Raw genomic sequence first — 24,253 nt, forward strand, 5'->3', positions numbered from 1 at the left:
AGGGTACATTTGGGTTTTTTTTAAATAAAAAAAGTTAAATTTGCTCATTATCATTTGACTTGGGGTTTTTGTCCCAGTTTTATTTGAAACGGTTTTTATTTGGTAGAAATAATATGACAGGTTTTTTCTTATCACTAGTTTGTTCACCTAGGGGTTTTGTCACTGGTTTTGTTGTAAATATACAATGTTAGAGAATTTCAAGAAACAATTTGATGAAAACACACAGAATTTGTATTTCGTTACATATTATACTCTCTTTCTAATCTCGTTCTACTTCATTGCCTGAATCCTAGTTCCACAAACTCCTTTGTCTGCAGCTGGTACAATTACTTGCAATCCAGGTGATTTTTTTTCCTTTTTGGGCCATTGAGAGCAAGCATAACATCCCAACAACCTCGCAAGTCTATGTATTTCAGATCCATACAGTTTGAGATGTTCTCAAGAAGAACACCTGTACTGATATCCACTTAAGCCTTTCTATGGAGTTTCCCTCTTGGCATGGTGGTTGCAACGCATGCGCATCATCTTGGGAATCTTGGCCAACAGTCTCTACTGGATGTATGACCCATAAGCCTGCTGGAATAGCAGTTCCTGCTGACTGCTTTCAGTGCAGGAAACTGATTTTCTCATGGCTAAAACTCGACAACATACTGGTGGTAAATCTCCCTGCAACTTGTACCATTACTTGATTGCCTATGTGACTCGAAGGTAGATGAGAAGTTTGAAGGTTTTTACAGAACTTACAGAAACCAAAACGTAAGAAAACCCAATTTAGACAACCCATAAAGGAAATCAATAATTTCCAAAAAGGAACAAGAGATGATCAATGGTTCATCCAAGCTAGTAGCTACAAGCCTACAACAAGTAAATCATTCAAGCTCAAAAAATTGGAGAAGCCCACTTTAATCCAACCCAACTCAAATTGGGTTTAAGACTTCAAGCACTAGTTAAAACTCACATCAGATGGATCACCCTCATCCGAGCACAATTAAATTTGCTGTAGATTACAGTAAAATTTTGGCTAAGCATTGAGGGTTTTCCAGATTTACAGTGTCAATGTAATTTTGTGCCCTGTTTGTGTGATTCTGTTGTGTGTCCAACTGTCCATCCTAATTTTTCTTTTATCGAATTTTTCAACTATGATATAAACTAATGACTAAAAGATGGAAGCAATACCAACTTTACCGATAGCAATATAGCACAACATGAGCTCACTGACAGGACCATGGAGCTAGCCTATGGAACTGCAGCTTCTTCTGCTGACCATTTCAACCATTCGATTTACTTTGTACCAACGAGCATAAACAGCCCCAATTCTCGTTATGCACAGACTAGGCTGACAGCATCTGGTTGCAGTTCATGAAAGCATCAGAATTCATCACCTCCATCTTAATAGTCCCTGAACACACCCAAAGCAGCAATCAGACATCCACCAGATCTGAACTCATTTAAAAAAAATAAAATAGAGTTTTAACAATTCCTAGAAAACCCATCACAGGAAATAAAAAGAAAAACATAAAACAGGAACTGCCATTGAAACACAAAGTCACAAAGGAAAAAGATGGGTCCTTTTGAGTGCAAAAACATTATCAAGATTCAGATCATATAATATGCAAAAAATAAGAAAAGGTGACACCTTTGATACTCACTAAACACACGAGAATTAACAGAAAAGGCTGAAACAATAACAGAGGATAAATTTATTAGAAATTAAGGAATCAAAAGAGGTGGGAATGCAATGTTCAAACTTGAAATCTTCCCACATTCAACAGTGAATGATAACAGACAAAAAATGAAGTAATTTAGAACTATCTCCTTAATATCATCCCCAATTTCAACAATTAATTGTTAAAAACAGAGAAAACTTAAAGCTTTCTGTAAGAAACAAAAACACATTTATCTCATTTGTAGAATGTCTCTAATGCCACAGTTTACTACCGGTGTAGAATCTGTAAAGCAAGACCCTTGCTCATCATGTAAGATATCCGTGGAATAGAATAAACAATCTTTTCCTAGATTTGGACTTCAGCAATAGCTGCATGCCCAGCATCTTTAACCATGCACAATAATGCATTCACTTAGTAACTGCTGACCTGAATGGACCTACTACTACTGGTGTAGAATTTGAAAGTGGCACGAGTCAGTCATACTAAATTGCTTTTAAAACACAAATGAGGTAGAGGGCACTGAAAGTGCATCAGTTTATACTTAAGATCTCTTGCTTGTTTATTACTACCCAATTGTTCATATGTATTAAGTAATAAATTAATCAGTGGCTACGTTATTTTATCGGTTACAAAAAAACGAGCTAAAACATTAGACCGAATCCCCATAAACTTTATTGAACCCTGCATTACCAATAAAAGATTAGGTGATAGAGAGGTGGAGAAGTAACTATCAATAGGTAGTACCAGAGACACTTTTACCCTGTTCTGAGAAACAACCACATCCACTCATTCATGGTTCACATATCAGAGCATATGCGCATTAACACAAACACCACAATAAATCCATGTACTAATAGGTCATTGATGGAAATGTTCATGCTTCCCGGTTTGGAAGTAAGAATGAAATACTTTTGATAGTGTAATCATGTTTAAAGAAAATATTTTGGAAAAAGTCGAACAATTAATTTATACTTCACCGCAAACTAGGGGAAACAAATGAAAAGCATGCATAGAATCTCAGATTCTTAGTAAGCAAACTACTTACAGTTGTCCGTAATGGCATCCACTTGGTCACATGATAAGCAACATCCGTATTACTGAACTTGACCTTCTAAGATGTTTCCAAGATCAATTATAGCATGAGGTTGAGAACTTTCTTCATGACCAGGCCTCTTTCAACAACCTCATCCCATAGTAGGCGTAGGACATCGCCATCGCTGGCATAAGTAGCACTGAAGGATTCGTATAGTTTAGGCGTAACCAATAATTTCCTCTTACCCATGCTATCCAACATATCAGAAGCCGCTGACATTTTCCTAGCTTTTAAGTAGGCATATGCCAGACTAGTGTAAACAATAGTATCACCAGATATTCCTTTCTCTTCCATAAGATTGAATAGATTTTGAGCACATTCAATTTTCTCTCTCTTACATAGCCTACGTATAAGCGCCCTGTAAACTGGAATACCTACAGAGAAGCCTCTTTCCATGAGCTCATCCGGGAGTTTTAGGACAGAATCTTCATTCTTTTGGTTGCAGTAACCATCAACCAGCCATGAATATACACTGTAACTTGGTGATAATCCTGTAATTCATTTTTTGCAAGTGAAAAGAAAAACCTATTTAGAACCCACCAAACTCAAAAAAGAAGAAAAATCGAGAAGGTATAAAATTAATTTAGAAGCCATGGATTGCACAAGGAAAGAAATATAAGAAGGCGAACACAACATGAAAGTATAACCCACAAAATGATTGATGTGACAATCTGGTTCGTATGTGCAAAATGAGGTTACTGAACTCCATTGAAATGAACAGTTTCACCACATTTTTACATCTAGTGCTAAGTACGTGTAAAAAGCCTACATTATCTTGTAAACAACATAAATGCTACTCATGAAATTTCAAGGTAAATATCAAGCTGGTATTTATTACCTGCATCAAGCATGTCGAAAAGGAGCTGTTTAGCTCTGTCCATATCCTGGACATTGCAGAATCCATGAATCAAAGCCTTGTACGTAAATTGGTCAAGGGTCAATCCACCTTCCAACATTTTGATCCTAAATCTACATGCAGACACCATATCTCGTTTCTTGCAGTAAGCATTAATCAAGGTATTACAGGTGATATTATTAGGTTCGACTTTCTTGTCACTCATTTCATTCAAGAGATGATTTGCATCTTTCGTGTTTCCTTCTTCACACAGCTTCCTAAGGATTGAATTGTAAGTAACAATTCCTAGTTGCAGGCCCTTTCTCTCCATTTCTTCACGCAACCTTAAAGCTTCCTCGAGGTTATTCACTCGACAATAACCATCAATGAGTGTAGTATATGTTATCTGATTTGGCTCAGCGCTTTTAATTTCCCTTAGAAATCTCAAAGCCTCCTTCATTCTACCTTGTCTACAGAATCCATAAATAAGACAATTGTATGTAATAATATCAGGAGTTATTCCTTCTCTTATCATTCTCTCTTGAACAGCCAAAGCTTCATAGTGCATTCCCTTCTTGCAGAAAAGTGAGATCAATGTGTTGTAAGTGAAAAGATCAGGCAGAATACGCTTCGATTCCATCTCGTTCAATAATTTGTCTGCTCTCTCCACATCCCCCGAATTGCAACACGCATGGATCAGAACATTGAAGATATGAATATTTGGAACAACCCCAATTAGAAGCATTTTCTTATAAGTTTTCCATGTTGTATCAGTGAGTCTAGCCTTCACCAACGCATTCAACAATGCAGAACAAGCATGCAGATGAGGTCTTAAATTGTTAACCCTCATTTGCTCAAACACTTGAGTTGCATCTTGAATCATCTTTGATTGAGCATAAAAAAGTACAAGCCAACTCAAGATATGTGAATTTAAATTGGGATCATTTTGGGTGCTTATAAGTGAATTTAAAACTGAAGGAGACGAAAGGAAATCCTTACGAGCAATACTCTCAAGCAAGTTTTGTGCAATTATGAACTGTTTTTGATTAGTGAGGATATGAATCATAGTCCAGTTAGAATGCAACGAATGCTTGTAATGAGGAATGCATTCTGCCCATTTATAAAATGCCCATGAAAGAGACTCCCCTTCTTCTGAAAGCCGAACCAGAATCTTATTCATGACTGTGGGTGTGAAGCTAGAACTAATATCAGGCTTCACCAGATCTTTCCAATTTCCTTTCACTACAACGGCAAACACACCCCAAATAAAATGTGTCTCCTTCATATGAGAAATTGAACAAGCCATATCCAACCTAGAATCCACAAAAATGCAACATCACTAATCATAATTCGAATTGCCAAATTGGAAAATCTAAGACCCTAAGCCGATAGTTCTCCAACTATTAGAGGAGCTTAGTAATTTTCATTGCTTCGATAAAAAAAATAAAAATAAATAAATAAATAACTAGGAAGCAGTTCACCTTGATTAAATTGTGCAGATTTTGTTTTTGCAAGCTCGCTGATTAGCTTGTCTCCTTGAAAAGGAATCAGACCGGGAAAATAAAATGGCAGAAGATGATGCCAAACCTTAGCATATCTTTTATGTGACAGAGGCAGCGTGAGAGTGGGAGTTCAGAAAAAGCAGAAGATGAAGAGCGGTGTACGACTTGGAATTCTAGTGGCCGTTCGGTTCCAAAACAATCTTTCTGCACTCACCGTGGAAAACTTCAAGAGCGATTCTGTGAAGTGTTAACCCTTTCCAAACCGTATACCGTGGGACGTCAAAAGACGCCAAACCATATACCGTGGGATGCCAAATGGTGTGGACTTTGTCGAAAGTTTCTGATTTCGGCATTTGGGGTATGACCGAGTCAATATGGTCAAAATGCCAAATAGTTGGTCACCACGCCAAACCATGGGTTGTCTCAGAATTTCCCCTAAAACTCACCCGAGGTGAGTGTGTTTTATTTTTCATTTTTTCCTTCATTTTTTTCAAACGAAAATTTATTTTTCATTGGTTATCCTCGTTAACACAATGATTCTCACAATTTGATAGGGTACCCAGCATATAAACCAAACCACAATACCCTCGTCAACATAATTGAAAGAATACATTATCCTCACTAAAACCTCTTTGAAACTATGTCTTCCCAAAACTATAACCAACTGGAAAATCTCAATACAAGTACGCAATCAACTAATATTGGCTTTATTCCTCCTAGACCAATAAGAAGAATCATTTTTACTGTTCAAGTAGCCTCAGAAAATGTTGATGAATTCACATTCAACTTGCTAGAGAAAATCATGTTCAAAAAACCTTCAGATCATGAGGATGTTAAGAAAGAAATCAATGATCGATGGAGAAGCTACATAAGGTATGAGATTATCACAAAAGGCACAAATCAACTTCTTTACATATTCCAGAGGAAAGAAGCTTATGATGGAATCCGTTTGAAAACATGGGATATTATGGGTCATCTGTTATCTCTAATTTAATATGATCCTGACACTGCTATTAAGGACCACAGGTTTGAGCACCATACTTGGAGTATCAAAGTGAGAAATCTTAGAAATATTATTCTCAACGAGAATTTAGTCAATGAGATCTGCAAGGATATTGGTAAAAAAAATTGGAGCCAAAGGGAAGGAAAAGATTTCCAAGAGGAAGTGTAACGAATACTGTCTATGTTGAAGTCAAGCTCAGTGAACCATTAAGAAGATGAGGATGGTTTGATACATCAAATGGCCAAAGGCACTGGGTCATTTACCACTTCAAAATGCAGTCGTATAAGATTTGCAAAGATTGCTGGATTGTTGATCATGTAGACTCGAACTGTAAAATACTTGCACAAGAACAGAAAGTCGAAGTTGTGACTGATATTGAATATGCTGCATGGAGTCAGACTGAGGAAGGAAAACGATTTCTGGCTACCTATATAACTAGTTCGGATGTCAATATAATGGAAGATGGGGCTGAAACATCCTGGGGTGCAACTAATAGCTCTACATTAAACTTTTCAGTATCTCTTTCTCAAAACGATAACAACTTAGATCTTGAGTTAGAGGATGCTGCGGTGAGGAAAATAAGCGAACCAGAGATGAAGGTCTTCTGAATAATCCCTTACCCTTTAATCTCAATTCAACCAACACCCGTATCAACCCCATTTTCCAAAGAGCTAATAATGGAGCTGAAGAATCAATTGATTATGGTGATCTCCCCGCTGAAAACAGAATGAAATACCAACACAATTTAGTTGATGATAATCGCTCAATGGCATTTGATAGTGCATAATCTGAACCTAATGGAACATTTTCACAGAATCACTATGGAAATGCTGCGACTTTTAATCAGGTTTTTTATCGGAACCCTAATTTTACTGTTATTTGTTATTTTCTCAATAATTTCTGTTGTGGTTTGCATAAAGATGAATTAGGTTTCCTAGTTATAAATTTTGTGCATAATAGTATTATGAACAGAGCTCTTGTTCTCCAAATCTGCACTCTGACTACTTCAATTACCTTCTCTGCATTGTTATTTACTGTTTTGGTGACTACTATTTGTCCGATTTCTTAATTACTATCAGTGTTATGTCTTGGCATAGTGGTAGGTACTTTACTAGTTGTTTTAATAGACCTAGTCTTCAAAGGTTCCACAAAAATTATGGTCTTTGCTTTTTAATCTCAATTATGAGAATTTTGTCGTGGAATTGGCAGGGCTTCGGTAACCCTGATACCATAAATAGTTTGTGGAACCAAATTAGAAGTCAAAACCCCGATGTTATCTTCTTATGTGAAACCGAAAATGACTCCAAAAAAATGAGACAATACCTTAAGAGATTCAACTATCCCAAAAATCGGATATGTCCTTCTATGGATCTCTTAGGTGGTATTGCTCTCTTGTGGAAGAGTGGTTTCACTTTAAACATTGTCTAGTCTACTGATAAGATGGTTCATACAATCATCTCTTCTGATCCCAGTAAACCTGAGTTTCTTGCTACTTTTCTCTATGGCTCTACTTACCATGATGATAAAATAGAACAATGGAACCAAATTAATAGTATTTGAACCACTATTAATCTTTCATGGGTTTTGATTGGAGACCTAAATATAACTATATTTTCCCATGAAAGATCTTCCAATACTATACCAATTATTACTGAGTATCTTATTATACAACAAGTCATCGATAGATCTGATTTGAGTGACTTAAGTTATATAGGGTCTCAGTTTACTTGGTCCACTAGGCAATCTAGATCTGATAATGTGAAAGTTAGACTTGACAGAGCTTTGGTGAATGTTCATTGGATACATCACTATAATAACTCCAAACTGTTTCATATTGATGCAATAGGCTCTGACCATTTACATATTCTCTTAGTTACCAATTGCAATGATCATCAAGGTAAAAGTCCCTACATATATTTTAAGTGTTGGTTTAAGGAGCCTACTTTCCAACGAGTTTAATGGCACCACTAATATCTCGATACTCTTGAATGGATCTTCTTGCTCTTCTTTTACTCCCACAAGAGAATTGATGCAAGGAGATCCCTTGTCCCATACATGTTTATACTGTGTATGGAGTCTTTTTCAAGGCATCTCAATCATGCTGAACAATCCAATCTTATCCATGGTTTGAAAGTTACTAAAGAGGCCCCTAGTACAATTTCCCATCTGCTTTTTACCAAAGCTACACACACTGAGTCAAGTAACCTCATGTTTTTGATCAAGGATTGTAGCAGTATTTCTTGCCAAATGATAAACTTTGAAAAGTCTGCTTGTTTTTCAGCAAAATTGTTCACCCTGAACATTGTGTGTCTCTTATCAGATCAATGAATGTTAGGAAAATTGAGGTAAATGAAAAATACCTTGGCATACCACTCTTTATCACTAGAAATAGAACTGAGTGTATGTCCCATTTAAACACTCAACATGACTCTAGAGTGTCTAATTGGAAAGGTAAACAGCTAGCTCAATATGGAAGATCTATACTTGTTCAATATACTCTAAAATCTTCCTCTAACTATCATATGAATTCTTTCCTCCTCCCAGACACCATAATTGACTAAATGAAGCAGTCCCAAAGGGACTTCTGGTGGGAAAAGAATGGCCATAAGGGTTACTATTTTTAAAAGTGGGAAAAGGTTTGTACTCGTAAGTTACATAGAGGTTTAGGCTTTAGGAATCTGGAAAAAATGAACTTAGCCCTCTTGACTAAAACTGCTTGGCCATTAATTCATTCTCCTAATGAATTGTGGGTAAAAATTCTGAAGTGTAAGTACTTTAAAGATTTTCATCCTCTCAATTACAAAAACCCATGGTGCGTATCTTGGGTTTGGTCTAATATTTTTCATGGATTAGATATTTTAAAACATCATGCTTACTGGGATATGAGAGATGGTAGTGTTGCTAATGCTTTTTCTGATAACTGGGTCTTAAATCTAACCCAACCTTTATGTGCTAGATATCCTAACCCTAATTATAGGGTTTCGGATTTCATGAACCATGATTCTAAGACTTGGAATGTTGCTTTAGTAGAGGATTTCTTTTCTAGAGAAAATAGTCAAAAAAATATGCAGCATGAGAATCCAATTTCAAGATGTAATACTTTAATCTGGTCATATAATAGGAATGACATTGTAACTGTCAAATTTGTTTACAAACTGCTGGTAAATTAACTTCCTCATAATTATATTCATAACCCTGACTTGGACACTCATAAGGCTCTTTGGAAGTCCCCATTGTTGCCTAGAACTCAACTATTTCTATGGAAGTGTGTTGGAATCCCTACAAGCAGGGAACTAGCTAGATATGACTATAATCATGATGAAAGATGTAAATTATGTAATCATGGTGCTGGTGAAACTCCAGAACATTTGTTCTTCATTGTTATTTTGCTAAAAATGTTTGGTCCAATATCCCTGTTGCCAGTCAATTTTTTTCGCAGGATTTGTACACCAATATTAATATTAAGGACTGGATTTCCAAATGGCTCACATCAAAACCTCTACAAGATAAATTAGTTATTGTTTTGACTATTGCCTGGTTCATCTGGAAAGAAAGATGCTCTAAAGTATTTGATAATAAATCCTTAATGTTAGAGCATTGATCGGTCGAACTCGCATGCGTTTCTATCTCAAGCATGTTTGTCAATGTTAATGATCGAAACTATAAGTCTTGATTTATAGCCTATTTATAGATGTCTCGGACTAGGACATAGATTGTATAGTTGAGCTTAGTTTTCACGGCGTTCATCATTTGAAGACGAAGAACTACTAAGGGGAGCTTGTGGAACTTCATCGACAAAAGGTATGTGGAGACTTAAACTTATCTATCATTTGGAAAGTCTATCTCTACTCTATCTCCTATATTGAGACATAAGTCGTATTACGATATAGTTTTCTATATACACATTTGAGATTTCGAGCTGAGTTTATCTCGCTTACAGATTTCTCTAAGAAAGTTTAAATGATTGAAATAAGAGTTTAGAACACTTAACCATTATTGGATATGTCATGTTGTTCATTCTTGCACATATGTAATCCATGTCCGGGAACCATAGTATGCGCACCCGTTTGCGTACCTGTTGGTTTGAGAAATCTGGGAACCTAAGTATGTGTACCCGTTTGCGTACTGGTGTACAGGTCATGTCCGAGAATTTCTGCTGAGATTTGAAGTTTGCGTACCGTTTGCGTACTGGTGTACTCAATCTTAGTCCGGGTATTTCAAGTATGCGTACCCGTTTGCATACTTGAAGGTTAAAGTTCTAAAATTGGTTTTAAACATGAACATAAACATTTATATAATAAGGAATGCAATCTTTCAAACTGTGGCTATAATGTTCATGATTGATTCGAGTGAATCAAACCGATTTTGCTTCAATTGTGTTCTTGTATAATTCTATAAGAATATAGCAATTGAACAACTCTTTAACTAGTTTCATTTGAGTCATTTGAACTAGTTATGGTTAAGATGAATAAGGTTGATATGAGAGTAATAATATGGCTAACCTCGGTTAACTATTTGTCAACCAACATGTTGTACAGGTTTAGGTACGGTTACATAAACCTAAATGAGGGTACATTTTATTTGTGTGTAACAAGCTAAGTTCGATCTAACGGTTGAAAGATATTAGCTTGGTTGAATCAGGTTTTTCATCTAACGGTGAATATTGAATGCTTTGTTACCAAGGTAACTTGGATTGCAAACCCCGATTTGAAACTATATAAAGGAGAACTCTAGCAACTGGGAAACCTAATCCCCACACCTCCTGTGTGTTACTAGTTGCATAACTAGAGGTGAATCACCTTTAACTTTAGGTTTCTATCGAGACCCTGTAGGTTAACGACTTCAAAGACTTCATTGGGATTGTGAAGCCAGACCCAACTATTTTTTTTGTAGTTGTATGTTCTGATCTTGCCCGATTCTATCATATTGAGTACAATTGAAATAATTGACTCGAGATTAATTTCTCTGATAGGCAAGATAAAAGTAATCACAAACATCTTTGTCTCATCGTTTATGATTCCACAATATCTTGTTTCGCTAGTCGATTAAGATTATTGTGAGGTGATTGATAATACTAGGCTGTTCTTCTGGAATATAAGTCTGGTTTATCAATTGGTTCATGTTCACCTTGATTTATCAAAATACATAACAAAAACTCTTGGGTATTTCTGTGGGAGACAAATTTATTCAATTTATAGAATTTTCTGTGTGAGACATATTTGTTTATCAAGTCTTCGACTTTGGGTCGTTGCAACTCTTGGTTGTGGGTGAGATCAACTAAGGGAATCAAGTGTGTAGTATCCTGCTGGGATCAGAGACGTAAGGAACGCAACTGTACCTTGAATCAGTGTGAGATTGATTAGGGTTCAACTACAATCCAGTCCGAAGTTAATTGGTAGTGGGCTAGAGTCTGTAGCGGCTTAATATAGTGTGGTGTTCAATCTGGACTAGGTTCCGGGGTTTTTCTGTATCTGCGGTTTCCTCGTTAACAAAATTCTGGTGTCTGTGTTATTTCTTTTCCGCATTATATTTTGTTATATAATTTAAATATCATAGGTTGTGTGTTAATATCAATCAATTAGAATATCCAACCTTTGGTTGTTAATTTATATTGATTGAAACTTGAACCTTGGTCTTTGGTACCGTTCAAGTAACTCCTCTTATGTTCAGTCGAGCTCGCAGATTTCTATTTGCTGATTGCGGATTGAGTAAAGAGTTAGAGATATTAAACTCTTTGATATATTTTACTCTAGATTGAGTATGGCTGTCTAGTTGATTCTCTAGAAAGTGTATTGGAGTAAGTCCTCTCAGATTGCCAAACGAATTGTTGGGTGTGGTTGTTAGACCCCCGCATTTTCACTTAAACCCACAGATTACGGCCATAACTTCCTTAAGAATTGCTGAGGAAACTGTCAGTACTTTAGCTTCTGCACCTGTTCCCAATATCACTTATGCAGTATATGCTAACGAGCCTAATTTTTTTATAACTGTCTCTCAAGACAGTTTTCTTATGTTCTGTAATGCTTCTTTTGACAAAGATACTAACAAATCTAGTATGGGAATTGTGGCAATAAAACCTGCAGGCGAATTCAAGGGCTGCAAACTAGTCTTTGGGAGGGATGTGTGTTCTGAAGGAGCCGAAAATGTGGCAATACTAGAGGCTGCAAAATGGATGAGAGAGAAGAACTTTCAGGACTTTTATCTAATTAGTGATGCCAAAAATGTGATGGCTTATCTTAATAATAAGAAAGGCCAAACTAGTTTGACCTCTTGATATGTTTTAGATGATTGCTTGTTTCTTTTAAAAGATATTCATCATATTAGATTCAAACATCTTAAGAGAGAGCTAAATGGAGTAGCATACCTAGCTGGATTAGAATTGGGAATGTAACATGAGAATGGGATGAGAATAAATTTCCTTACTTTTTCTAAAATGTTGTAATCTCTCATTAGTTAATGAAATTTTTTCTTTCCTAGCAAAAAAAGAAAACTTATTTTTGCACGGAAAGATTGATATCGTTTATGGTCGATTTTCATCCACAGTCTTAAAGGGGTTATTACTTGTTGTTATGGCGGTTCTATTGCTAGTAATTCAGAGATTTTCATTTACAAACTAACTCAAGGTATGAAGAATAGATTTTGATTGATTTTTTGGATTTTGAATTAGGTTTTGAATGAATTTAATGTATTGAATATGTTTTTGTGTAGTAGTTTAACGTCTCAATTGAGATTGTTGATTGAATTGAATCTCCTAATGGTGAAGTCAGGATTTAGTTAGGGCACAAATTTTTTATGGAATATGATTTTATATTGGTCGATAGTGTGTCGATAATACTTAATTTGGAACTTGATATGGTAGATATGTAATTAATATAATTAATAGTTGTAATTTGATATGTAAACATGATTAAAACAAGGAATTTTTTTAGGTTATTGCTACTTGTATTGTTTTGTGCTTTTGGTCAAATTGATATTGTAATATGATTTTGTGCATCCTTTTATGTTTGCTTCAATTGAATATGCAGAACATTGATTTTAGTGGAATTCAAACATTATTTGAAAGAAATGGACAACACGTGTTAAATTTAGAAGCAGTTGGAGCAGTGTGAATGTGTTATACAAAATAGCAGTTAAAGATAATATCGAAGCAAGAGATGATTCTGGTCCAGCACTTTGGCCCCTCATATCATCTAAGCTCGGTAGCTCGATGCAAGAGATGATTGTGGCCAAGCTTGATGAGGCTTATTTGCATGCCAGCAAGTGGATGCTCATACTTCCTATTAATCTACAAAGAGTAATCTAAGTTGATGCAAATGAGCAAACGAGCAAAATTTATCTCAAGAGGAGTCATTTTTGATTGGAAACGGCCCAAAGATCAAGACATGCATGGTCACCTAAATTTAGCCAAATTCCATCGTTTAGGGCCTCAAAAGGTCGTTTTTGCCGTATTAAGAAAGTTTTTATTTTCTTGATAAACCCTCTGCGGAATAAGGGTAAGTTGGAACGGCGTGGAAGCTAAATTTTCCGCATCATGATCGTCGAGCATGACTGCGAGGGAAAATGAGCGTGCATTTGCCTAGCTTTAAGGCCCGTATCGTAGCTTCATCATGGCGCATCGGGGAAGTTACAACCTGCGGGGCAACGCGCCAAAGGCGTAATTTTCCGTTCCGTCATAGTTGGTATCAGAGCAAGTTTCGAGATAACTCTAGGGACTGTGCGGAGTGGACTCATCAACGAGTATTTTTCCTTCAAAGGAAATAAAGTTGGAGAGTAGGCCAACTTTTGCACGAAAAGAGTTTGTAACTGCTATGCCAGTTACTTTGCGATTCGAGTTGAGTTTGTTTAAGTACCGTGAGTTTGCCTGGCCTAAGTGACACCCCACTTACGAGTGGATGTCCTTAAGACCGTCTGGGATGGTGGGTAGACAATGGTACTGATCACCCCCACACGTTGGAAACTGGCCGATGGTGTACGTTGTCAGGCCCGGCTAGCATCCCACTTACGAGTGGAAACTTGGATGACCGTCAGGGACGGTGGGCAACTGGATCCTGTTCAACACAGTACTAAAAATTATTGGCAACAACTTTGTGAACTTTAGGGACCCCTGAGTGTGTAGTATAGGATGCACATTTGGGATACTTGGTCGAGATATCCTCTTGGAACTGGCCAATTGCGATTCTTGGTAACGTTGTGGACTCTTTTTGGATTCCTGAGTATGCGGTATGGGACGTTTGCTCAGAAGGTATAAATTGGTGTTCATGATAACTTGAAAAAACCCGTGATTTATGAGCATATGGTATGAGACTTTTGCTCAGGAAATCCAAACCGAAGTGTTTGTCCACAATAGTTTTGTTTTGAATTTCGGGGACGAAATTCTTTAAAGGGGTGAATAATGTAACACCCCGTGTTTTTATCATGGCGCATGCTAAAAGATGTGTCATGGAGCGAGATGAAGCTTCATCCAAACCTTCTGTTGCGTAGGAGAAGGAACATTGGCCCTTGGCCAATGCGTTGACAGTGAACAACCAACATGGATGGAGATCGGGTTGGCAGTGAACAACCAACATGGATGGACATCGGGTTGGAAGTGGACAACCAACATGGATGGACATCGGGTTCGCAGTGAACAACCAATGGCAGCGGACAACCAACATGGCTGGACATCGGGTTGGCAGCGGACATCCATCATGGACGGGTAGATGGCAACGACCATGAATAGTAAAAGTGGGAGTTGACGAATGATTTTTCCTCCCCCAATCAAAGTTGTAAAAATGTCAAGTTAACATATATAGGGAGGGGTACTTGGTTAAAGGTGCATATACGGACCATGCACCAAGTGAGATAACCTTAGAGATGTACAACCATCACGGCTAGACATTGGAGTGGCCTATGGGCCAAAGCCGGAAGTACATCCATCACGTCCCTTCACGGGACCTGGCTCAGGAAATGTTCAGCTGTCATGGTCGGACATTGAAACTGTCATGTGAGCTAGAACTAAATGTATAGCCATTACGGCCGTACATCGTATTTGGCCAGAATGGTAAGGTGCATCCATCATGGATTGGGGAGTTGATGAATGACTTTTTCTCCCCCAATTTGAGTTGTAAAAATGTCAAATTAACATATATAGGGAGGGGTAGTTGGTTGATGGTGCATATGCAGACTATACACCAAGTAAGCTTGATAGCTTAGCCGGAAGAGTATAAATGATGCCTAAGGCTCATTTATAGTTGCGTAGCCTCGCAAAGAGGTCATTTTATGCTTAGGCATCGTTATGCCATATTGCGCACCAGACGTGCATCACTTGGATGCATTTTGACGGAACGGCCTATACGGACTAGGCCATTACCTTTATTGCTTGGGCACGGCCTCGCAAACGAGTTGGTTTAAGTTTATGTCCCTTCGAGGATGAACTATGTTATGTGCTTGATCCCTTTAGAGTAGGGAAGGGTACGTAGGCAGCCGCAATGAGTTGCAGCATTGCGGGTCCAACACTTTGGCCCCTCATATCATCTAAGCTCGGTAGCTCGATGCAAGAGATGATTGTGGCCAAGCTTGATGAGGCTTATTTTCATGCCAGCAAGTGGATGCTCATACTTCCTATCAAGCTACAAAGAGTAATCTAAGTTGATGCAAATGAGCAAACTATAGTCTATCTGGAGGCTAAAAACCCGAGTGTCGTAATTTAGCTCAAGAGGAGTCCATTTTTATTGGAAACGGCCCAAAGATCAAGAAATGTGGATCTATAGATCCACATGAGCATACTATAGATCCACATGGTCACCAAAATTTAGCCAAATTCCATCATTTAGGGCCTCAAAAGGCCGTTTTTGCCTATTAAGAAAGTTTTTATGTTCTTGATAAACCCTCTACGGAATAAGGGTAAGTTGGAACAGTGTGGAAGCTAAGTTTTCCGCATCATGCTCGTCGAGCATGCCTGCGAGGGCAAATGAGCGTGCATTTTCCTAGCTTTAAGGCCCGGATTGTAGCTTCATCATAGCGCATCGGGGAAGTTACGACCTGCGGGGCAATGCGCCAAAGGCGTAATTTTCTGGTCCGTCACACGTACCCACGGAAGTTTTCAGACCAAAAATTTATATTGAGTTTATAAACTCAAATCCGGTAGCTAAGGTACGCATACCCGTCCGCGTACTCAAGCTGGTGATATCTCAAATCGGTAGTTCATGAACTTAAAACAATAAATTATAAGGAATGCAATCTTTGTAAACCGTGGATATATTGTTCATGAATTGATTCAAGTGAATCAAACCGATTTTGTTTCAATTGTGTCTATGAATAAAGACCTAAGCAATTGAAAAACTCTTCAACTAGTTCTTATGAGTCATTTGAACTAGTTATGAAAAAGATGAATATGGTTAATATGAAAGTGCTCATATGTCTAACCATTGGTTAACTATTTGTGAACCAACTAAGTGTACACATTTAGGTACGTTTACTCAAACCTAAATGAATACATTTCATTTGTGTGTATGACAAGCTAAGTTTCGATATAACGGTTGAAAGATATTAGCTTGGTTTAATCAGGTTTTTCATCTAACGGTGAATATTGAATGCTTTGTTACCAAGGTAACTTAGATTGCAAACCCTGATTTGAAAACTATATAAACGATACATCTAGCATCTGGAAAAACTAATCCCCACACCTCCTTGTGAAACTAGTTGGTTTACTAGAGTCGATTCTCCTTTAACCTTAGGTTTCTTCTCGAGACCCTGTAGGTTAACGACTGAAAGACTTTATTGGGATTGTGAAGCCAGACGAAACTACTTTTCTTGTAGTTGAGCGATCTGATCTTTGCATTTTCTATCGTACGATTTCAATTGAATAATTGGCTTGAGATTATATCTCCGATAGGGCAAGATAAAAAGAAATCACAAACATCTTCGTCTCATCGTTTGTGATTCCACAATATCTAGTTTCGCTACCATACGATTTATATTATTGTGAGGTGATTGATAATACTAGGTTGTTCTTCGGTAATATAAGACCGGTTTATCAATTAATTCATGTTCACCTTGATTTATCAAAAGACATAACAAAAACTCTTGGGTATTTCTGTGGGATACAAATTTATTCAATTCTATAGACTTTTCTGTGTGAGACAGATTTGTCTATCAAGTCTTCGACTTTGGGTCGTAGGAACTCTTAGTTGTGGGTGAGATCAACTAAAGGAATCAAGTGCGTAGTATCCTGCTGGGTTCAGAGACGTAAGGAGCGTAACTGTACCTTGAATCAGTGTGAGATTGATTAGGGTTCAACTACAGTCCAGACTGAAGTTAGTTTGTAGTAGGCTAGTGTCTGTAGCGGCTTAATACAATGTGGTGTTCAATATGGACTAGGTCCCGGGGTTTTTCTGCATTTGCGGTTTCCTCGTTAACAAAATTTCTGGTGTCTTTGTTATTTTTATTCTGCATTATATTTTGTTACATAATTGAAATATCACAGGTTGTGCGTTGTATCGATCAATTGTGAAATCCATCCTTTGGTTATTGATTGGAAATTGATTGATCCTTGGATATTGGTCTTTGGTACCATCCATGTTTATATCTCTTGTATTTAATCAAGACTCGCAGATTTGCTTGAGTAAGAATTAAATCAAGAGATACAGATATAAAAGTCTTTGATATACTTTTATATTGATTGAGTCTAATTGTCTAGTTGATTCTCATAAAAGTATATTGGAGTTAGTCCATACAGATTGTTAATCGAAATATTGGGTGAGGTTGTTAGACCCCCGTTTTTTAGATTTCTCCACTTGACTTTGATATTTATTCACGAGTTAGGACAGTCCGGACAAACCCTATTTCAAGTGGACATTGTATTGAAATATTCCTTGAGTGATTATATCTCCAAGAGGTTTATACACAGTGGGTCTTGTATAGGTTGTGATCAAAATAAAAGATTGTGGTATATTTGGGTACCATCGTCTTTTCAGTACGGAGCTGTTGTTCGCGTACCTGTTTGGCGAACACGATGGTGAAGTTTTAGAATCGGTCATGTATGATTATCATACTCATGAACTAAAACATTTATGATTTAAGGAATGCAATCTTTGCAAACCGTGGCTTACTGTTCCTGAATTGATCGTATAAGTACTTTGTAAGATTACGAATCAAACTGATTTTGATTCAGATTGCGTATGTGCAATCGCTTATTTCGGTAAGACCAAAATAAAGATCAGAATGAACTTTATTTCTCTCATCATGCTCTAATTATTCAGACAATAACTTAGACCTTTCTCTTTAGACAAGACAAACACTAGGTTAGTGTTGATGGTGGTTTTAAGCTTAGGGTTAAAATCGTAAAACCTTACATCTGACATGACGTCACTACAACTAGCGCATTTATTGAATCATTCAACATACCTACGATAAGAATTACCAGGGTACCCTTTTTTTATATACATGTGTCATGTTCCACGGCAGAACCCTTAGTATTGACCGACATCATCTTTGTACATACCAAACCCTAATTATCATGCTACCGCGCCAAGGCATGCCAACCATGCTAGCCGCACCACTGTGCCAATGGAAAACCATGCCAGCCACATCTCCGCGCCAAGGCATGCCAACCATGCCAGCCGCACCACTGTGCCAATGGTAAACCATGCCAGCCACATCTCCGCGCCAAGGCATGCCAACCATGCCAGCCGCACCACTGTGCCAATGGCAAACCATGCCAGCCACGTCTACCACGCCAAGGCATGCCAACCATGCTAGCCGCACCATGCGCCAATGGCATGTCAAACCCTTGGCCCCACCATGTCAAGCCAACCGCACCTTTCCTTGGCCCCAACCATGCTAGCCGCACAATGCGCCAATGGCATTGGTCCCACCATGCCAAGCCAACCGCGTCTTGCCTTGGACCCAACCATGCTAGCCGCATCATGCGCCAATGGCATGCCAAACCCTTGGCCCCACCATGCCAAGCCAACCGCACCTTTCCTTGGCCCCACAATGCCAAGCTGTCCCTACCAAACCCTTGGCCCCACTATGCCAAGCCATCCGCGCCATTGGCCTTGACCCTACCGTGTCGGCCTTCCCTATGCGGCTACCAAAACGAAGGCGTGCGACGATCAACGACCACCCTTCCATCCTAGATGCAAATCCTAGCCGTCCAAGGTCGCCAAACAATGCATGGTAACCTTTGGCCAAAAATTCTAGTTTTGGCCACGCCAAACCGCGCCAAGGCATGCCATGCCACATGTGCCAATGGCATGCCAACCACCTTTACGCGCCATACCATGCCGGCCTTCTCCATGCGGCTACCAAAACGAAGGCGTGCGACGATCAACGACCACCCTTCCATCCTGGATGCAAATCTTATCCGTCCAAGGTCGCCAAACAACGCATGGTAACCTTTGGCCCAAAACCCTAGTTTTGGCCACGCCAAACCGCGCCAAGGCATGCCATGCCACATGTGCCAATGGCATGCCAACCACCTTGCCGCGCCACACCATGCCGGCCTTCCCTATGCGGCTTCCAAAAAGAAGGCGTGCGACGATCAACGGCCACCCTTCCATCCTAGATGCAAATCCTAGCCGTCCAAGGTCGCCAAACAATGCATGGTAACCTTTGGCCAAAAATCCTAGTTTTGGCCACGCCAAACCGCGCCAAGGCATGCCATGCCACGTGTGTCAATGGCATGCCAACCACCTTGTCGCGCCATACCATGCCGGCCTTTCCTATGCGGCTAGCAAAACGAAGGTTTGCAACAATCAACAACCACTTTTTCATCTAAGATGTATATCTTAGCCATCCAAGGTTACCAGCTAACGCATGGCAACCTTTGGCCCTAGTTTGGTCGTGCCTAAACAAAACCAAATCCTAAATTTTGGCCGCGCCTAAACTAGGACATATTAAAGCCATACTGATCATACTTTCATGCCACTGGCTACCAAACGAAAGGCTGCACTAATCAATGGCTATCTTCCTCTTAAGATGCAAAATCTCGACCGTTGAAGGTCACCACCGAGCCGGCAAGTCTCCCAAGCTCAACTTGCTAGAAAATAACAACATGCTACATGTTTTCCACGAAAACACTCGAGACATCAACACATGTCACAAACTGGGGGATGCTCATTGGGTATTGGTTTGGCGGTTTGCAGCATGCGTCGTACACTACGCTCGTTATTAGAAAGTGTCATAAGGATGAGGCGGTTAGTAAATATAGGGAGTAACGGTGAAACGTTTTCTTTTATGGAACATCAATTCCAAGCATTACCGGTTACCACCTCCTCCCATTTACTCACCCGTTTTCCATTTCTTAATGAGGCCAGAGTACGTTTCACTTCGACTTGTATAAAGAGGCATTACCTATTTCCACCGAACGACAAGTTCTGGTCATCAACATACAACAATCAGAAAACGCTTGCTAGCTTTCCCATCTGTTAGCTTCCCACTTTCTGATACAAGTCACAAAACAACTACTCTTCCAGAATCAGCTATTCTGGTCTCAACACTCTCTTCGCTTACCTCCCCTAAACCAACCATTCTCCTCCACTTTGTGACCGAAGCAAGTCTGGGACGACCTTTAGGCCGGACTTGTACAGATTGATCTCTCGAATCTAAAGTACTCCCTTGCAGTACATTGTTTAGGGTTTAGATTTGTTTCTCACCCACATCACATGAAATTACCGAAACCAGCAGAAACTGTTTTCACTCTCAAACAATTGGCGACCACAGTGGGAGATTGGTCTTTTGGTTACAATGTCAATTTTCAATCCTCGAACTCTTACTTTGACCCAGACGTCAGGACGTTAGAGGCAAACGATCCTCTCTGGGTTAGACGACTCAGCTACCAGACGGCCCAATACGATTCTCTCAGGGATCGACGACTCAGTTACCAGACGACCCGATTACCAGTCATGACACGGCAAGGGGCGACTGGGGACTTCCCAGAGGTTAAAAGCAAACGATCCGACCAGGGATTGACGACTCGATTATCAAGTGACTCAGGGATGACTGGGGACTTTCCACAATTGCGGTGCTTCTCACAAAACTCGGACTTGCACCTGACTCATTTTTCGTTAGCAGATCCAAAAAACCGAGTAAGTCTTGCCTAGACAAAATACATGGTTTACTATTTCAAGTTTTCACGGGAATGATAAAACCGATAGCCATGTTATGTTTCATTCCATGTCATCTACCGACACACAATGTTCACGGTTCCATATCTTCCCTGGGATGTTTGTGTCACTTACAATCATAACCAAAAACGACATCATCCTAAAACAGTTCATCCCGAATAATAATCCAAAACCCTCATAGGTAACACTTGTCTATCAACCTAAAAATCCAGAAAATCAAAACCATAAAGCCAGGTGTTTCATTTTCCTTTCAAAAAAAAAAACGAAACAGAATAATTTCAGAAGACGGAAGTGCATTCAAAGGAAGCCATTCAACGGTGTTTTGCTCTTCTCGAAGAAGGCGTCCTTCGTCATTTGGAGGACCGCCTGTTTCATCTCCAACTCTTTGGACAGCCTTTCGACCTCCGCTTCTTGTTGTTTGACCACGTCCGCAGAAGGACCTTCGGTCACCTTGGCCTGCAACTTTTGGATCTCAGAGAAACCCTAACGCCCAGTTCCTCGTGGAATCAGTCACCTACCCGAATGTACTTACTTTGCATAATAACAATTACCAGTCGCTATTCATGAGGTAGCCGACACTACTACAGTGATATTCGAAGATAAGAACAATATTTCTACAGATTCATGGAAGGCATACCTATGGCTAGGATTTTCCCCAAAACAAGAAAACAAATTGAAAGAGAAACGCTGGAGTACATAGCTGGAATACGCTTTCCCACTTTATTGCTACCGCTAACACCAGGACGTGAGAATAAAGATACGAGATAAAAAGGAGAGCCAACCCCTTTCGTACGCATAACACTTTTGGAATTTGAATAAGGAAATGATTTCCTATTTGAGCTATGTATGGAAAAAGGAAACTGGGCCTGCAAGAAAAAGTCTGCGCCACGCCAAGCCAGCGTTGTGCCAATCCAACGCCGTGCCAAGCCAACAGTCCGTGCCATGCCAAGCCAACAGTCCTCACCATACCAAATCCAAGCCAGTGTCCACGCCAAGCCAGCGCCCATTCCAAGCCGACCCAGCGCTAACAGCTTGCATCTTTCCAGCGCCAGCATCTTGCATCCTTCCAGCGCTAACAACTTGCATCTTTCCAGTGCCAGCAGCTTGCATCCTTCCAGCGTTGCCTTTTGAACGCCCAGTAGAAGGGAATCAGCAATCTAATATCATCATACGTAAAGATCAGGAACGACTTCTCCAAAATCAAAGCAAAGAAAATCAGCAACCCCCCTGAGTTCACAAAGACTCTCTTCCTGTCAGGAGCTGCATGATTTCCGGGGACTTCGCCCACAAAATCGTGTAGTCTATGATGAAACACTTATGTGAGATTCTGTAGGCACAGCGTCAAGACATATTCGCAGCCCTCAACCACAATGCATTAGGGAAGCAGTTGTTTCCAACCAGAGAAGTCGTTCCCAAACCCCAACCTCTCCTGGAAAGCACGATTGATAGATGGAACTGGGGACTCCTAACCATTGTTCGCTTAAAGAGTGTCCAGTTTGACAGCACACTGATTAACGTAGCCGCTCCGCTTCAACGTTCGCTCCAACAGCCGCTTCACTTCAACGTCCTCCAGCAGCGGCTCCGCTTCAACGTTCGCTCCGACAGCCGCTCCGCTTCAACGCTCGCTCAAGCAGCCGCTCCGCTTCAGCGTTCTCTCCATAAGCTGCTCCAGAATCCGAAGACGAAGCTTCAGCGTTTGGCTCCTTAAGTTTCAACATCCTTTCCAAGATCCGGAGTTGCTTCAACGCCGTTTTTTCCAGCAAATGGTCGTACCACCACGCTCTCCATGTCAAGGATCATGATGAAAGCCAGCCAACCTTCGTAGTCATGACCGTCTTTTGATTCATCTCGCCAAAACTCGTGATCATGGAAAGTTTGCTCGCTTACGCGTCCATCCAATCCTTTTACTTCTATGGATGCCCATACAATTCCAGCCAACCTACTTTGTTACCACGACAATGTAGTCTCTTCTGATTATATCTGCTACCAAGAACTGTTTCCGCTCATTTGTTGATACCAGCCAGAGCTTCACCACAGCAGTAATCACTACAAAAGTAACTTGTACCCCTCCATATTTTAAGTTCCACGTGGAAGAAGTAACAAAATCACCAGTACGAACGTACGATGGTGATGTCTTTATCATGGTCAACCCACTGACCACACAAGATGGAAACATGTAAACCATACTTGGGTACTGAGGATATACACGGAATCCCTTCACTTTCAAAGCTCAGAAGACACGTTCAACCAAAATGTTATAGCCACAACAAGGTCATCTACTCTTCAAGGGTGCAGCGCAAGAAAATCATCACCTATCTGTCCAGAAGACGCCTTCAACACTTTACAAGGCCGCGGAGGATCCCAAGCCTGCTCAGAGGAAAACAACTTCAGAAACTGAAGAAAAATGTGACTTGGGACTGCTCATCACAGTCCATCCCTACGACCATCAAAGACTCATGAGATAACTCCAGAGACGCGGCTGAAAATTTTCTTGAAGAAACAGAGGGATCCATGATAAAAAAACATAACTCTATCATTCCTACCACTTCACTATCCAGGATATTTCATCATGTGATATTCTGATCACCCTAGCGTCACATCCAGAAGAGTACGATAAGCTTATATCAAATCCCGTGGACGTGGATTCAAGGCGATGCAATGAAAGTAGGCTACATATGGGGACTACCAACATGGGACGCTTTCAATCCCTCAACCAGGTTATTTTTGATTTCAACATCATCACTGTCGAAGTTTTATGAGCCGCGAGAATTTCTCAACATGAATCCGTACATGTGCACCGAAGAATCCAAATGCACGCCACAAAGATACATTCACATATTCGGCCAAGCCATCGGATCTAACAAAAGCATAACTTGGGACTGCTCACCACATCCCATTCCACACGATAGTCCAAGATTCGGAAGATGGTTCGAAGGATGCCACTTGGAACCAAGTCCTTGAAGACTTGATAGTAGCACATCTCCAACGAAACGTCTCCCAACTCATCTATTTCATCCAGTGTCTCCGGAAGATTTTGACCAATACA

The 24,253-nt window shown here is 39.7% G+C and overlaps 1 protein-coding gene across 1 annotated transcript; it reads right to left on the reverse strand.

The window, feature by feature from the left end:
- Positions 1–257: 257 nt before the first annotated feature.
- On the reverse strand, positions 258–5,338 carry LOC113302148 (pentatricopeptide repeat-containing protein At5g38730-like). The gene is made up of 4 exons (XM_026551003.1): positions 5,077–5,338; positions 3,599–4,908; positions 2,713–3,251; positions 258–1,399 (listed from the first exon to the last, which is right to left on the reverse strand). Exons 2-3 carry the CDS (start codon positions 4,899–4,901, stop codon positions 2,800–2,802), a joined length of 1,755 nt encoding a protein of 584 aa, XP_026406788.1. The 5' UTR covers positions 4,902–4,908; positions 5,077–5,338; the 3' UTR covers positions 258–1,399; positions 2,713–2,799.
- Between the last annotated feature and the right edge of the window lie 18,915 nt (positions 5,339–24,253).

The sequence above is a fragment of the Papaver somniferum genome, chromosome 8 (genome assembly GCF_003573695.1).
Source record: "Papaver somniferum cultivar HN1 chromosome 8, ASM357369v1, whole genome shotgun sequence".
Lineage (NCBI taxonomy): Eukaryota > Viridiplantae > Streptophyta > Magnoliopsida > Ranunculales > Papaveraceae > Papaver > Papaver somniferum.

Bases quoted from the DNA above. Each gene is read 5' to 3' on its own strand.
- LOC113302148 (XM_026551003.1), bottom strand. From the start codon at position 4,901: ATGGCTTGTTCAATTTCTCATATGAAGGAGACACATTTTATTTGGGGT. The intron at 3,252-3,598 runs GTAATAAATACC...AATGAATTACAG, and splicing joins TTTCGACATGCTTGATGCAG to GATTATCACCAAGTTACAGT.